This window comes from Erpetoichthys calabaricus (assembly GCF_900747795.2).
Source record: "Erpetoichthys calabaricus chromosome 1 unlocalized genomic scaffold, fErpCal1.3 SUPER_1_unloc_1, whole genome shotgun sequence".
NCBI lineage: Eukaryota > Metazoa > Chordata > Cladistia > Polypteriformes > Polypteridae > Erpetoichthys > Erpetoichthys calabaricus.
This window is the reverse complement of record NW_026261574.1, coordinates 316,223-333,427: the sequence shown is the minus strand read 5'-3', so window position 1 is coordinate 333,427 and position 17,205 is coordinate 316,223. Positions and strand designations below refer to the sequence as shown.

Below are 17,205 nucleotides of genomic sequence, written 5' to 3'. Positions count from 1 at the left end.
GCTCCTTGTCCAGCTGTCCAGACGATGCCCACATTCAAGCTGAGGTCTCACGTTTCATCATCCAGGCCCTCAGTAATTGGACTCTCATCCCAGTTCTATTCTTATTTCTTATTATGTGTTTGGTGTCCTTCATCCCTCCATTTTCTGAACCCACTCAGTCCAGTTCAAGGTCAACATCGGATTCAATGCATGAGATCCAACCCTGGGTGGACTGCCAGTCCCTCACACTTTCTACACCAGCAGGCCTGAGTTCTCCTCATCTTGTCCTTTAGCTCTCATTTCTTTTTAAATGGCTCACTTGTTCAGGCCACTGCTCTCTAAAGAGGATACGAATGGATGTGACAGCGAGGTGACAATTAGGGAGTGACAAAGAAGACAAAGAGACCTGAGCCATATGTGTGTTAAAGTGTCACAGAAGTCCAAATCAGCACATGGTCGAGTCTGTTCAGTCACCAACAGAAGATGACATGAATTGTGTGCAAATGAGGCAGTGGACAAGGAGTGGAGCAGACACGGTTTCAAACAACACCACAAAATGTTGAGGAGCAGGAGGTTTATGAGGTTTCTACTCAGACCACCATCAGCTTGACCTGTGATGGCCCAGTGCCTGTCCAGAATTTGTCACCAATGCCAGGATTGGCCTCACTCTTCATCACCCTCCAACTGGACTGTCCACTCATGTTTACTCCTGCTGCTCCCCTCGGTGGGCTTTGTGACCTCCGCTGGTTTTAGAGGACAATTCTCACTGTGGTTCTCTGGCTGGTGAAACTCAGGGGTCTCTGGTCTGAACTTGTGGAGTTTGGAGACAAGTTCAGGGTGAGAGGGTGGAGAAACACAAGTGAGTTTAAAGAAGAAGCACAGAGGGTGAGAAGAAGACATGCAGAGTTTATTAAATGTGGAGGAGAGCTGAGGAGATTATAAAAGAATAAAGAGAAGAATTTAGAGGGAGTGGAGAGGGAGCACCATCACTGGAGTCAGTTGATCAGCATGTCCTGTCTTCCCACATCTTGATATCCACCTGCCGTCCAGTCCTGTTCAGCTCCTTCTGTAGTGACCTCAGGTTCTTCTTCTCACTCTCATTGAGCTCATTACCAGACAGCCTGTGAAGGACACAAGTGTAAGTTACAAACATAAGAGGACCCCACCTCACACACTGTACTATCACAGTGACACACCCACTCAGGTCAACTTCCCAGAATTCTCCTCATTGTCCCTAAGTCACATGACGTGTGTCACCCTAAAGGTCACTCAGTTCACTGTCCAGTCAGGTCACCGTCCCCTGAAGGCCTTTTGGTTTCATCTCATCTTAGTGAAGGTGTTCTAGTCAGGCCGGGGGTCCTCCGTGGCTCCTGCTGACAGTTTTATGTATTTTTTTAATCTCCTTCATTGTTTTTATATCATTGTTCCGTTCATTTATTATTTGTTTAATTCTGTATTATCTGTTATTTTTATTCTATTTAGTTATTATTTAGTATCTATGTACGTGTCTTGCAGTTCTCTGATGTTCCTTGTATTCTGTGCATTGATCCCAAGACGCAGGACCATCTGCCCCCCAACTCTCTAAAGGCTGTGGCTCATTTGACTGCTCTGGTGATTGGTGGTCTTTGTGAGTATTTTGCTCTTTTATTTTTAATTCTGATTATTATCTTTGAACCTTTGGCTCTTGAGTTCACATTCTCTTACAGTTTGTGCTTTTTGAATGTTGTTAGCTTTGGATTGCCTTTGGCAGCCCCTTTGGCTCTTTTGTTAATAAACCTCGTCTTTTATAAAGACCACTTGTGGACTTGTCTCTGCTCCAGCTGGAGTTTTCACGGTTCTCCCTCTGGTCAGACTCACTTTACGCCTCTAAGACTCTTTTTAATTTTATTTTGAATTTAAAAGTCTGAGCTCCTTTCTGAGGCCTAGTCAGGCCTGAAGCCTCCTGTTTTCCTGGAGTGGGCCTGCCTGGGGGTGACATTTGTTTGGTGGGCTATTCTAGAGGCCTCACCCCTTTATTATATTGTGCTGTTAGAACAATCACAACAGAAGGTGGTCTGTCCTGGTGACATGGTGTTGACCCCTCTGTGGTCACTTTCTGTGTCCTGCTCTCTTAATTAATGTCCAGTCTCTCTCTTTATTATTTTATTTCCCACTCATCCTCACTCTCCTGTCTTCTCTCATTTTCTCTCCTCTTGTTTCTTCTTCTTGTCCCCTCACCACCCTGTCCACTGACATTGGAACTTCTCTGTCTTGTTAGTTCCAAGTGACCCCCATAACCCTGTCCACCCTCTCCTCCTGTCCACTCTGCCTGCTGTCCTGATTCTGTCACCTCTCCTCCCTGTGTCCTTGTCCCTCTGTCTGCCCCCCTTTTCTACTCTTCGTTTTCTCAGCTCATCTCACACTCCTCCTCTTTTTTGTTCTCCTTCTGTCATCTCTCATCATCTTTGTTGTCCACCCTGTCTGTCACCTCCGTCCAGCTCCATTTGTCCACTGCTCTTTGTCCTTCTCATCCCACTGCCTGTCCTTCTCCTTCCTTCAGTCAGTCCATGTGGTGTCCTGTGATCAGTCCGTCCATCAGGTGGTCAGCTGTGACTTCATAACCCCACACACCTCACCCTGTTTACTCACTTCAGTGTCTTTAATTTACTGTTTGGGGTCCTCAGACCCTCACACAGCTGACGAGCTCCTGAATCTCCCAGTTTGTTGTCGCTCAAGTCCAGTTCAGTCAGCTGTGAGTGTGGAGAAGAGAGGACTGAGGAGAGAGATGAGGAACATCTGGAGGTGAGATCACATGACCGCAGGCTGTGGAGATAAAGAGAGAGAAGTGAGGACATGAGGAGGAACAGACAGACAGACAGAAGGCCACAGAGCTCAAAGACTCAATGACTGCTGGCATTTTTACTTTTACTGAGCCTGTTTGAACCCGAGACCACCGCTGTTCTTATAAGTAAGACACCAAACACCTGAGAGGGTCTCCTGCCTTCATGCTGTACTGACAGATGAGAAGTCATTGAAATGGACACACGGACATTAATATTGGAGATGAGGCTCAAAGCAATGAGACTGACAGAGTCCTGCACTTGAGAGGCCACGTGGACTTGTAGAAGGTGACAATGGGGGAGAGGGGTGTGACAAAGTGGGATCTCTTCGAGTCATTCAGGACTCAGGATGTGTTGACATTTTGTCTGATTTGTAGGACATCATGCAAAGACAACTGTTAGACATTCTGGTCACTACAGAGCTTAACACTCAGCTGTTTGTCACGATGGACTCTCCTCATGTCACAGTAATTAGATGATGACGATGACACTCTGTTGGTTTAAAAGGACAAACACTGGGGCTGACTTTAGGAGTGATGACATAATGGACATGGAGGACAAGACAGACATGTGACACTTCTGTCCTCAGCCACTGAGACCTCACATACTGACCGGTGACAATGACCAGTTAACCTTTGTCCACTAAACACCTCAGTGGTGCTGAGCTCAGTTTTCTTATTCCTTCTACTAATTTAAATAAAGCAGGAGGATGAGCTTCAAATGGACTGTCAGCGTCACAAAGTCCAGTCCAGTGGGTACAGAGGTGGTCTGAGTGGGTTGTGAAGAGACCCCCATGACTGCTGACCACTGCTGTCCATTCCCAGCTCTGCCCATAAGTGATTTGATCAAAATGATGACAAAGGAAATCCGCAGCACTTCATCAGCTGACTTCACAGGACGTGTGGGGGACACATGAGTGACATGTTTGTGTCCTCACAGTTTGTATTTGTCACAACAGCAGCTCATTTCTTTATGTCCTGCCTTTTCAGTGATGTCTGTTTTATAAAAGTCAGAACAGGCCAGTGGACAGTAAGGGGGTGCACTAAAGATGGTGGGGCCTTTACAAGCTTTTATTAATAATATCAGAAATATTCGGACAAAATGTTATAAATGTTAAAATCAATGGAATTGGGTTAAAATTATCAGTGCACACCAAAGGCCACCAGTGACACAGATGTCACCAAACCTGCAGGTCCCCAAGTCATCTGCTCTGCTCAGCTCTGCCCTCTGGTGGTGATGCCCTGTCACTGCTCTCCTTCTATTTATTTCCAGCTCTCACTTCTCCTCCTTTTTCATTTCCTCTTCACTTCCAAGTCCTGAGTCAAGTCAGGCAGGTTGTGAGTCAAATCTTAAATTTCAAGTCCAACAGAAGTTATAATGTTTTTGAAACCAAATTTACATTTGCTATTTCTTAAATTTACAGGAATCATTTATTACATTTATTGTTCTATTTCCAAACTATTAACTCCATGTTAAAACAAAGATGAACAAAAATGAAGTGCAAATAAAAATGTAATGAGAATCAATTCTCAAAGTGCTGCTGAATACAACAATACAAGCAGTGCAAACAAATGAGCAGGCCAGTTCTATGTATTGTCACACATGTGTGCCCTCCTGGAGATGACCTTCCTGTCTCTGTGAGGTAAGTGATACCACTCTGAGACGAGAGGGGGCGCTCACACTGACTGTCTCTCCTTATCCACCTGCAGCTCTGAGAAGAAACCAAATGAGGGGAACTGACTAAGCCGCAGTGCCCAGAGCTGGCCCTGTCCTTCTGGGTGGGACTCTTGAAAAGCTGCTGAACCCCCAGAGGATGGAGTCTGCTGTTGGACCTGGAAACTCGACATGAAGCAACTGCCATCGTGTTCACATAACTTCAAAATAAATTTGTCTATTGGGCTGTAAAGGTGTGTTTTGTTGGGCCATCACGTCCACTTGTGTTTTGTTTCATTTGACTTCATTAAAGTGGGACACCCAGTTCAACAGTCTGGACAGAGAGGATGAGGAGAGTGACCACTGTGGTTTAGGGGCTCAGGGTCAAAATGCTGTCTTTATGAATTGAATTATTAAAGGGAAATCTGCAGTCTGTCCTGATTAAACACAGCGTTTGTGTTGTGGGAGCGGAAAAGTCAGAGTCATAGTGTGACAAGAAATAAAATTCATGACACACACACACAGACAAACACACTAGTTGTTCACTTACTCCAGTTTGTCTAATTTACAGTTTTCACTCCACAACCCATCATACAGCTGATTCACTCCTGAATCTCCCAAGGTGTTGTTGCTCAGGTTCAGTTCAGTCAGTCGTGAGTGTGGAGCAGAAAGAGCTGAGGAGAGAGCTGAGCAACATCTGGAGGTGAGACCACAATGAGACAGGCTGTGGAGAAGAATGTAGAGAAGTGAGGACATGAGGAGAGACAGACAGACAGACAGAAGGACAAACAACACAAAGGTATTGTATTGTGACTTTTCACTCAAGTGCAGTGTGAACACGAGACCACTGCCACTCTTATAAAGTAAGGCGCTATATACCTGACAGGGTCCCCTGCCTTCACGTTGGACTGACTGGTGCCAAGTCATTCAGACTGACATGTGGACATCAACACTGAATAAGAACGTCAGAGACATGAGACTGATGGTGTCCTGCACTCAGGTGACCAGATGGACTTGTCACAGGTGACCACGGGGTGAGGATGACAAACTGGAATTCTAGTCTGTCATTTACCACTCAGGACTGGCAGCTCTAGTGGTGACCAGCAGCAGGTCTGTTTGTCTCCATCTTTCTTGAAGTTTCTTTTTATTTTTATTATGGGTTCATTTTCTGAACAGGAATAAAGGAATATATGTGTTCCTGAAGTGTTATGGAGTCTCCTCTTTTATTTGTTTGTATTATTTTTGTGATACATTTTCACTTCACTTGCTGTCGTCCTGATGCATCTTCTATTCACCTGACTGATTTAGTTCAGCCAAATATAAATACAAAATAGGAGAAACTGAGCTACAGGAGGAGACCTCTGAAAAGCATTTAGGGGTTTATGTTGACACAAAATTTTCATTGACTAAGTAATGTACAGAAGCAATTAAAAAGATAATATAAAATGTGAGGTTATATCATAAAAACTATTAAATTTAAATCAAAGGACATTATACTCTTACTGCGGTGGGCTGGCGCCCTGCCCAAGGTTTGTTTTCTACTTTGCGCCCTGTGTTGGCTGGGATTGGCTCCAGCAGACCCACGTGACCCTGTAGTTCAGGTATAGCGGGTTGGATAATGGATGGATGTATTATACTCTTATTTTATGATACACTAGTGAGAGCACATCTGGAGTACTGAGTGCAGTTCTGGTCTCCTCAGTACAAGAAAGACATAACAGCATTTGAACATATGAAGAGCAGAGCAACCAAGTGCATTATGGGACCGTCATCATCAAGTTCTTCCATGTGAACCCTGAATACCACGAGGACTGACTGAGGTCATTGATGTTAGGCAGAATGCCTAGAGGGGACTGGGTGGTCTCGTGGCCTCGGACCCCCTGCAGATTTTACTTTTTTTTGCAGTCCTCTGGAGTTTTTTTTCTTTTTTCTGTCCTCCCTGCCCATCAGACCTGACTTTTATGAATGTTAATTAGTATTCCCGAATTTTCTTTTTTCTCTTTCTTCATCATGTAAAGCACGTTGAGCTCCATTATTTGTATGACAATATGCAATATAAATAAATGTTGTTAGGCAGGTTTTGAGTCAAGTCTTAAATTTCAAGTCCCAAAGACGTCATAATGTGTTTTACACCAAATTTACATTTGCTGTTTCTTAAATTTACAGGAATCATTTATTACATTTAATGTTACATTTCCAAACTATCAACTATATTTTAATATAAGGATAAACAAAAATGAAGTGCAAATAAACATGTAATGAGAATCAATTCTCAAAGTGCTGCTGAATACAACAATACAAGAAGTGCAAACAAATGAGCGGCCAGTTCTATGTATTGTCACACATGTGTGCCCACCTGGAGATGACCTTCCTGTCTCTGTGAGGTAAGTGATACCACTCTGAGACGAGAGGGGGCGCTCACACTGACTGTCTCTCCTTATCCACCTGCAGCTCTGAGAAGAAACCAAATGAGGGGAACTGACTCAGCCAAAGTGCCCAGAGCTGCCCCTGTCCTTCTGTGTGGGGGTCTTAAAAATCTGCTCTCCCCCCAGAGGATGGAGTCTGCTGTTGGACACAGAAACTCGACATGAAGCAAGCGCCATCATGTTCATACAACTGCAAAGTCAATTTGTGTATTGGGCTGAAAAGGTGTGTTTTGTTGGGCCATCACGTCCACTTGTGTTTTGTTTCATTTGACTTCATTAAAGTGGGACACCCAGTTCAACAGTCTGGACAGAGAGGATGAGGAGAGTGACCACTGTGGTTTAGGGTCTCAGGGTCAAAATGCTGTCTTTATGAATTGAATTATTAAAGGGAAATCTGCAGTCTGTCCTGATTAAACACAGCGTTTGTGTTGTGGGAGCAGAAAAGTCAGAGTCATAGTGTGAGAAGAAATAAAATTCATGACACACACACACACACACACACACTAGTTGTTCACTTACTCCAGTTTGTCTAATTTACAGTTTTCACTCCACAGCCCCTCATACAGCTGATTCACTCCTGAATCTCCCAAGGTGTTGTTGCTCAGGTTCAGTTCAGTCAGTCGTGAGTCTGGAGCAGAAAGAGCTGAGGAGAGAGCTGAGCAACATCTGGAGGTGAGACCACAACGAGACAGGCTGTGGAGAAGAAGAGAGAGAAGTGAGGACATGAGGAGAGACAGACAGACAGACAGAAGGACAAACAACACAAAGGTTCAATGGCCACTTGTATTGTGACTTTTCACTCAAGTGCAGTGTGAACACGAGACCACTGCCACTCTTATAAAGTAAGGCGCTATATACCTGACAGGGTCTCCTGCCTTCACGCTGGACTGACTGGTGCCAAGTCATTCAGACTGACATGTGGACATCAACACTGGATAAGAACATCACAGACATGAGACTGATGGCGTCCTGCACTCATGTGACCAGATGGACTTGTCACAGGTGACCACGGGGTGAGGATGACAAACTGGAATTCTAGTCTGTCATTTACCACTCAGGACTGGCAGCTCTAGTGGTGACCAGCAGCAGGTCTGTTTGTCTCCATCTTTCTTGAAGTTTCTTTTTATTTTTATTATGGGTTCATTTTCTGAACAGGAATAAAGGAATATATGTGTTCCTGAAGTGTTATGGAGTCTCCTCTTTTATTTGTTTGTATTATTTTTGTGATACTTCTTCACTTCACTTGCTGTCGTCCTGATGCGTCTTCTGTTCACCTGAGTGATTTAGTTCAGCCAAATATAAATACAAAATAGGAGACACTGAGCTACAGGAGGAGACCACTGAAAAGCATTTAGGGGTTTATGTTGACACAACATTTTCATTGACTATGTAATGTACAGAAGCAATTAAAAAGATAATATAAAATGTGAGGTTATATCATAAAAACTATTAAATTTAAATCAAAGGACATTATACTCTTACTGCGCTGGGCTGGCGCCCTGCCCAAGGTTTGTTTTCTACCTTGCGCCCTGTATTGGATGGGATTGGCTCCAGCAGACCCACGTGACCCTGTAGTTCGGGTATAGCGGGTTGGATAATGGATGGATGTATTATACTCTTATTTTATGATACACTAGTGAGAGCACATCTGGAGTACTGAGTGCAGTTCTGGTCTCCTCAGTACAAGAAAGACATAACAGCACTTGAACATATGAAGAGCAGAGCAACCAAGTGCATTATGGGACGTCATCATCAAGTTCTTCCATGTGAACCCTGAATACCACGAGGACTGACTGAGGTCACTGATGTTAGGTAGAATGCCTAGAAGGGGCTGGGTGGTCTCGTGGCCTCGGACCCCCTGCAGATTTTATTTTTTTTTGCAGTCCTCTGGAGTTTTTTTTCTTTTTTCTGTCCTCCCTGCCCATCAGACCTGACTTTTATTAATGTTAGTTAGTATTCCCGAATTTTCTTTTTTCTCTTTCTTCATCATGTAAAGCACGTTGAGCTCCATTATTTGTATGACAATATGCAATATAAATAAATGTTGTTAGGCAGGTTTTGAGTCAAGTCTTAAATTTCAAGTCCCAAAAACGTCATAATGTGTTTTACACCAAATTTACATTTGCTGTTTCTTAAATTTACAGGAATCATTTATTACATTTATTGTTACATTTCCAAACTATCAACTATATTTTAATATAAGGATAAACAAAAATGAAGTGCAAATAAACATGTAATGAGAATCAAATCTCAAAGTGCCGCTGAATACAACAATACAAGCAGTGCAAACAAATGAGCGGCCAGTTCTATGTATTGTCACACATGTGTGCCCACCTGGAGATGACCTTCCTGTCTCTGTGAGGTAAGTGATACCACTCTGAGACGAGAGGGGGCGCTCACACTGACTGTCTCTCCTTATCCACCTGCAGCTCTGAGAAGAAACCAAATGAGGGGAACTGACTCAGCCACAGTGCCCAGAGCTGCCCCTGTCCTTCTGAGTGGGGGTCTTAAAAATCTGCTCTCCCCCCAGAGGATGGAGTCTGCTGTTGGACACAGAAACTCGACATGAAGCAAGCGCCATCATGTTCATACAACTGCAAAGTAAATTTGTGTATTGGGCTGAAAAGGTGTGTTTCATTGGGGGCATGGCGTCTACTTTTGTTTTGTTTCATTTGACTTCATTAAAGGGGGACACCCAGTGTAATCAGAATAGTAACTTTAATGTCAATGTGCTCTGTACAAAAAGTATTTTATAAATCCACTCACATGTACAGGCCAGGCCAAAGTTAGCACACAGGGACTCTCATCATTTAGAACTGCTAGGCAAGCATTTGAAGAGAGAACGTTACAACTACAAAAATGGCCATTGTACTATTTCTGTGTGTTAGATATGAAATTGAATCCTCTCCTTGCCTTGTTTGGAACCTAAGTAAGGGCCTGCACGTGGAGAAAACAGTATGAAAGACATGGAGAGCAGCCAAGTCTTTGAAGCCGACGGATCGATGGGTGATAACGTCATCCGTCCTGAAAATCCTTCCATCGCAGCGACAGAAAATGGCAGACTGCATACATTGAGATCCCACCTTGATAAAGTATGGTCATTTGCCTTCCTCTGTCTGTTATGCGGTGTAAATCGTCATTAAAGAGCGCTAAGTTATTTTCTCTTATGTGATTTCTTACCGCCATATCACTATGGGAATTACATCACCTTTTAATTTTATATCTATATAGATTCGGGTTACTTAAAACGCAGCAATTAAAAAGAACTTATTTCAACTAGGGAGTTAGTGACCCCTACAGGAAATACCCAGTTGGTGCCCCGACATTACAAATCAACTTGTGCAGGTCTGTCCTCCAGTCACCAGATCAGCAGACCAATACTGTCTGTTTGGATTATGTGTATTGTCCTTAATTATGCCCATTATATCTGTTCACTGTTGTAATTATCTATCACTTCCTGTCTCTGTGAGGTAAGTGATATCACTCTGAGACGAGAGGGGGCGCTCTGCTGACTGTGTCTCCTTATCCACCTGCAGCTCTGAGAAGAAACCAAATGAAGGGAACTGACTCAGCCGCAGTGCCCAGAGCTGGCCCTGTCCTTCTGGGTGGGACTCTTGAAAAGCTGCTGAACCCCCAGAGGATGGAGTCTGCTGTTGGACCCAGAAACTCAACATGAAGCAAGAGCCATCGTGTTCACACAACTGCAAAGTCAATTTGTCTATTGGGCTGAAAAGGTGTGTTTTGTTGGGCCATCACGTCCACTTGTGTTTTGTTTCATTTGACTTCATTAAAGTGGGACACCCAGTTCAACAGTCTGGACAGAGAGGATGAGGAGAGTGACCACTGTGGTTTAGGGGCTCAGGGTCAAAATGCTGTCTTTATGAATTGAATTATTAAAGGGAAATCTGCAGTCTGTCCTGATTAAACACAGCGTTTGTGTTGTGGGAGCGGAAAAGTCAGAGTCATAGTGTGACAAGAAATAAAATTCATGACACACACACACACACACACACACTTGTTGTTCACTTACTCCAGTTTCTCTAATTTACAGTTTTCACTCCACAGCCCCTCATACAGCTGATTCACTCCTGAATCTCCCAAGGTGTTGTTGCTCAGGTTCAGTTCAGTCAGTCGTGAGTGTGGAGCAGAAAGAGCTGAGGAGAGAGCTGAGCAACATCTGGAGGTGAGACCACAATGAGACAGGCTGTGGAGAAGAAGAGAGAGAAGTGAGGACATGAGGAGAGACAGACAGACAGACAGAATGACAAACAACACAAAGGTATTGTATTGTGACTTTTCACTCAAGTGCAGTGTGAACACGAGACCACTGCCACTCTTATAAAGTAAGTCGCTATATACCTGACAGGGTCTCCTGCCTTCACGTTGGACTGACTGGTGCCAAGTCATTCAGACTGACATGTGGACATCAACACTGAATAAGAACGTCACAGACATGAGACTGATGGTGTCCTGCACTCAGGTGACCAGATGGACTTCTCACAGTTGACCACGGGGTGAGGATGACAAACTGGAATTCTAGTCTGTCATTTACCACTCAGGACTGGCAGCTCTAGTGGTGACCAGCAGCAGGTCTGTTTGTCTCCATCTTTCTTGAAGTTTCTTTTTATTTTTATTATGGGTTCATTTTCTGAACAGGAATAAAGGAATATATGTGTCACTGAAGTGTTATGGAGTCTCCTCTTTTATTTGTTTGTATTATTTTTGTGATACTTTTTCATTTCACTTGCTGTCGTCCTGATGCTTCTTCTATTCACCTGACTGATTTAGTTCAGCCAAATATAAATACAAAATGGGAGACACTGAGCTACAGGAGGAGACCTTTGAAAAGCATTTAGGGGTTTATGTTGACACAACATTTTCATTGACTAAGTAATGTACAGAAGCAATTAAAAAGATAATATAAAATGTGAGGTATTATCATAAAAACTATTAAATTTAAATCAAAGGACATTATACTCTTACTGCGCTGGGCTGGCGCCCTGCCCAAGGTTTGTTTTCTACTTTGCGCCCTGTATTGGCTGGGATTGGCTCCAGCAGACCCACGTGACCCTGTAGTTCGGGTATAGCGGGTTGGATAATGGATGGATGTATTATACTCTTATTTTATGATACACTAGTGAGAGCACATCTGGAGTACTGAGTGCAGTTCTGGTCTCCTCAGTACAAGAAAGACATAACAGCACTTGAACATATGAAGAGCAGAGCAACCAAGTGCATTATGGGACCGTCATCATCAAGTTCTTCCATGTGAACCCTGAATACCACGAGGACTGACTGAGGTCATTGATGTTAGGTAGAATGCCTAGAGGGGACTGGGTGGTCTCGTGGCCTCGGACCCCCTGCAGATTTTATTTTTTTTGCAGTCCTCTCGAGTTTTTTTTCTTTTTTCTGTCCTCCCTGCCCATCGGGCCTCACAGAGCTGCCCCTGTCCTTCTGGTGGGATTATTGAAAAGCTGCCAATTTCCCAAAAGATGGAATATGCTGTTGGACACAGAAACTCGACATGAAGCAAGCACCATCGTGTTCATACAACTGCAAAGTCAATTTGTGTATTGGGCTGAAAAGGTGTGTTTCATTGGGGCCATTGTGTCCACTTTTGTTTTGTTTCATTTGACTTCATTAAAGGGGGACACCCAGTGTAATCAGAATAATAACTTTAATGTCAATGTGCTCTGTACAAAAAGTATTTTATAAATCCACTCACATGTACAGGCCAGGCCAAAGTTAGCACACAGGGACTCTCATCATTTAGAACTGCTAGGCAAGCATTTGAAGAGAGAACGTTACAACTACAAAAATGGCCATTGTACTATTTCTGTGTTTTAGATATGAAATTGAATCCTCTCCTTGCCTTGTTTGGAACCTAAGTAAGGGCCTGCACGTGGAGAAAACAGTATGAAAGACATGGAGAGCAGCCAAGTCTTTGAAAATGAACGGATGGATGGGTGATAACGTCATCCGTCCTGAAAATCCTTCCATCGCAGCGACAGAAAATGGCAGACTGCATACATCGAGAACCCACCTTGATAAAGTATGGTCATTTGGCTTCCTCTGTCTGTTATGCGGTGTAAATCGTCATTAAAGAAAGCTAAGTTATTTTCTCTTATGTGATTTCTTACCGCCATATCACTATGGGAGATACATCACCTTTTAATATTATATCTATACTAGCAAAATACCTGCGCTTCGCAGCGGAGAAGTAGTGTGTTAAAGAGGTTATGAAAAAGAAAAGGAATCATTTTAAAAATAACGTAACATGATTGTCAATGTAATTGTGTTGTCATTGTTATGAGTGTTGCTGTCATATATATATATATATATATATATATATATATATATATATATATATATATATATATATATACAGTAATCCCTCGCTACTTCGCGGTTCACTTTTTGCGGATTCACAACTTCGCGGATTTTATATGTAAGCATATCTAAATACATAACGCGGATTTTTCGCTGCTTCGTGGGTTTCTGCGGACAATGGGTCTGTTTACTTGCTTCCTCAGTTGGTTTGCCCAGTTGATTTCATACAAGAGATGCTATTGGAGGATGGCTGAGAAGCTACCCAATCAGAGCACGCAGTTAAGTTCCTGTGTGCTGCTGATTGGCTCAGCGACGGAGTGTTGCATTAACCAGGAAGTCTCATCTCACTAATTCATCATTAACGTGCTAATGCTTCAGGGGCCGTGTCCAAGCACCAACAGAAGATGCAAATGATTGCAGAAAAGGTAAAAGTTTTGGATATGTTGAAGGAAGGGAACAGCTACACCGCTGCAGGACATCGATTCTCTTTATTTAAAATGGAGGAAAAGCATATAAGATCTACGGCCGCAGTGTCCTTTAACCAGGGTGCAAAACGAGTTGCAAGTGGACGTGATAAGGCAGTAGTCTGGATGGAATCTGCTTTAGGAATCTTTGCAACAAGGTCGACGACGTCATGACCGCCTACAAGCTGCTACGTGTACTTCGCTATACAGTAAGTGTAAACTTATCTACCAATTTCATATTGCTTAGCAGTTGTCCCTGTTTTTAATAGAGTAAATGGTGGGTTGTAAACAATACAGGGAGGGTTTAAAAACGTCCAAATACACGTTAAATAATTAAATAAATATAGTGTCCCTACTTCGCGGAAATTCAGTTATCGCGGTCGGCCTTGGAACCTATCTCCCACGATAAGTGAGGGATTACTGTATATATATTTATATATATACACATACACAGACACACACAAACATATATATACATATACATATATATACATATATATATATATACATATACACATCCACATATATATACATATATATATACACATATCAACATATATATACACATACATATACACATATACATACACACATACACACACACATACATATATATATATACACACATACATATATATATATATATATACAGACACATATATATACATAAATATATTTACATATGTACATATATATATATACATATCTAAATATATATACACATATATATATATATATATATATATATATATATATATATATATATATATATATATATATATATACATATCCACATATATATACATATCCACATATATATACACATATATATACTGTACATATCCACATATATATATATATATAGCTGATTACCCAGTGGCTTCGGTTACTGATTGCAACAGAAAAAAATAAAATGTAGTATGTATTAAATTAGTTTTTTTAATTGCCAAATTTATTTTTCCACAAATAAAGAGCACTTACAATAACATAGAAATCAATATAACCAACATTAACATCATTATCATATGAAAATATGAAGTAATATATAAGAAGCACATTGCATATAAATATAAATTATTAAACAGTAATATCTTCTTGTATAATACGCTACCGTGGCTATTCGTTTGTCTGTCCAGGATTTTAAATCACCTGTAGCGCGCCGACCGTTTCACCTATTGACTTGAAATTTGGTACACATATAGTACGTCACGTCTACTATCCGCTTTCGGGGTGATGATTTTATTACTCTTTTTATCTTTATTTTATTTTATTGTAGAATCAACTCACAGCTGCGCACTCCAGGGCGGCCGTGGGCAGATGCGTGCGGCTGCCATTTTCATTCCCTTCCACCTTCGCTATTCATTCTTGAGGCAGATTGAAGACTTAAGTGCTAGCTTAACAGAATGTTTTCTTTAATTATTCAAAGTTATCGCAACACAAAATCTAACTTAATCAGTTTTAACATGAAAAGATGTCGACGAAAGAAGAGAAACTTTGCGACGCTAGGGTGAAGAGCTGCTCATTAAGCAGGAAGCGCATCCACTTCTGAGCAAACGAATGGTAAACGTACTGAGAAAGAGGATAAATAACATGAATGCTCATGTCAAGTGTATTCACTCCACGTTATCGTGCAGTGCGCTGTTACTGGTATTTTGATAAAAGAATTTGAACAACATATAAGAAGCGTATAAATTATTAAACAGTAAAACATTAACATTTAAGAAGTAAAGATACATTGAGTACTACTGCAGTGCTTTCGGGTATAGTACATTTTTCCGGTGCAGTTTTCATTCCCTACCACTTTCGCAAATCATTGTTGAGGCAGAGTGAAGACTTAAGTGCCAGCTTAACTGAAAAATTAAAGAAAAGATACTAATTTATCGCAATGCAAAAAGTAACTTAATCAGTTTTAACGTGAAAAGATGCCGACGAAAGAAGAGAAGCAGCGGGACGCTAGGGTGAAGAGCTGCTCAGTAAGCATCAAGCGCATCAACCTCTGAGCAAACGAACGGTAAATGTACAGAGAAAGAGGATAAATAACATGAATGCTTATGTCAAGTGTATTCACTCCACGTTATCGTGCAGTGCGCTGTTACTGGTATTTTGATAAAAGAATTTGAACAACATATAAGAAGCGTATAAATTAATAAACAGTAAAGCGTTAACATTTAAGAAGTAAAGATACATTGAGTACTACTGCAGTGCTTTCGGGTATAGTACATTTTTTGTTTGCCCATTACATGCATAAATGTATACATTTTTTGGTGTACCTACCCGAGAACACGCGACATGACCCGGCAGTTAAAAGTTTCTCGCTCCAGCAATTTTAACTCTGTTACAAAGTCATGTAGTACGCGACACGTGTTTCGCCGTAATTGTGGGCTCATCAGGCGTACACACTCACTGCACTCCCTTACGGGAATCGAAACCTTGGACATCAGCGCTAGAGGCGAAGCCCCTAATGTTGTGCCACGGCATGTGGTTCGTTCATTTGACAGCATGTAGATTAGGGTAATTACATTGTAGGCATTCGTAGTGTGAATCCCAATCTGATTGTATGGGTGGTTACCTATGGGAGCGTTTCTATAAACTTAATTTATATCTCTGCGCATCGCAGCGGCGAAGTACTGCTTTTAAATTTTTTTGTTTGTTTAGTACGATTATAGTTATTTATTCATTCCCTTCTTCAGCTGACTGCCTGCTCTCATTAAACTTGTATCTCGTGAATATGGTATTGCAAACGGCGGGAGCGTTTCTATAAACTTAATTTAAAATTATGGTTTTCACTGTGCTTGGTTTCCGCAGTAGCTGCACTTAACTGCATTCACAGTCAGTTCACGTGATTACGTGGGAGGCGTGATGATGCGTTATGCAAATCTGCCTCCCACGTCCATGGAGCCGCTCTCCATTTCAGTAGATGGACAAAAAAGAGGTTCCAGTTATGACCGTTATGCGCAGAATTTTGAAATGAAACCTGCCTAACTTTTGTAAGTAAGCTGTAAGGAATGAGCCTGCCAAATTTCAGCCTTCCACCTACACGGGAAGTTGGAGAATTAGTGATGAATCAGTCAATCAGTCAGTCAGTCAGCAAGTGAGTGAGTGAGTGAGTGAGTCAGTGAGGGCTTTGCCTTTTATTAGTATAGATAGTTTCGGCTTACTTAAAACGCAGCAATTAAAAAGAACTTATTTCAACTAGGGAGTTAGTGACCCCTACAGGAAATACCCAGTTGGTGCTCCGACATTACAAATCAACTTGTGCAGGTCTGTCCTCCAGTCACCAGATCAGCAGACCAATATTGTCTGTTTGGATTATGTATATTGTCCTTAATTATATCCGTTATATCTGTTCACTGTTGTAATTATCTATCACTTTATATATGGTGAGCAAGTGGGGTAGCTTGAAGAACAGAGATGGTGAGTGTATTGACAAGCTGATCAGGTGAGCAGGATCTGTGGCTGGCATGGAAATGGACTCTCTGGTGATGGTGGCAGAGAGAAGGACACTGTGCAAGCTGCTATCTGTTATGGACAATG

General features: G+C 41.9%; 1 protein-coding gene across 8 annotated transcripts in view; it reads right to left on the bottom strand.

The window, feature by feature from the left end:
• Positions 1 to 865: 865 nt before the first annotated feature.
• The window catches only part of LOC114642636 (ribonuclease inhibitor-like), a 125,488-nt gene continuing 109,148 nt past the window's right edge, over positions 866 to 17,205 (bottom strand). For 5 of the 8 annotated variants that reach the window (XM_051921613.1, XM_051921608.1, XM_051921609.1 and 2 more), the window contains 5 exons: positions 10,908 to 11,081; positions 7,397 to 7,570; positions 5,002 to 5,175; positions 2,608 to 2,781; positions 866 to 1,100 (listed from right to left, as the gene is read on the bottom strand). In XM_051921613.1, the coding sequence (XP_051777573.1) occupies positions 983 to 1,100; positions 2,608 to 2,781; positions 5,002 to 5,175; positions 7,397 to 7,570; positions 10,908 to 11,081 (814 nt within the window). In that variant the 3' untranslated portion in view covers positions 866 to 982. The remainder of the gene's footprint in view (positions 1,101 to 2,607; positions 2,782 to 5,001; positions 5,176 to 7,396; positions 7,571 to 10,907; positions 11,082 to 17,205) is intronic. The other 3 variants (XM_051921614.1, XM_051921612.1, XM_051921611.1) reach the window with 3 other exon arrangements.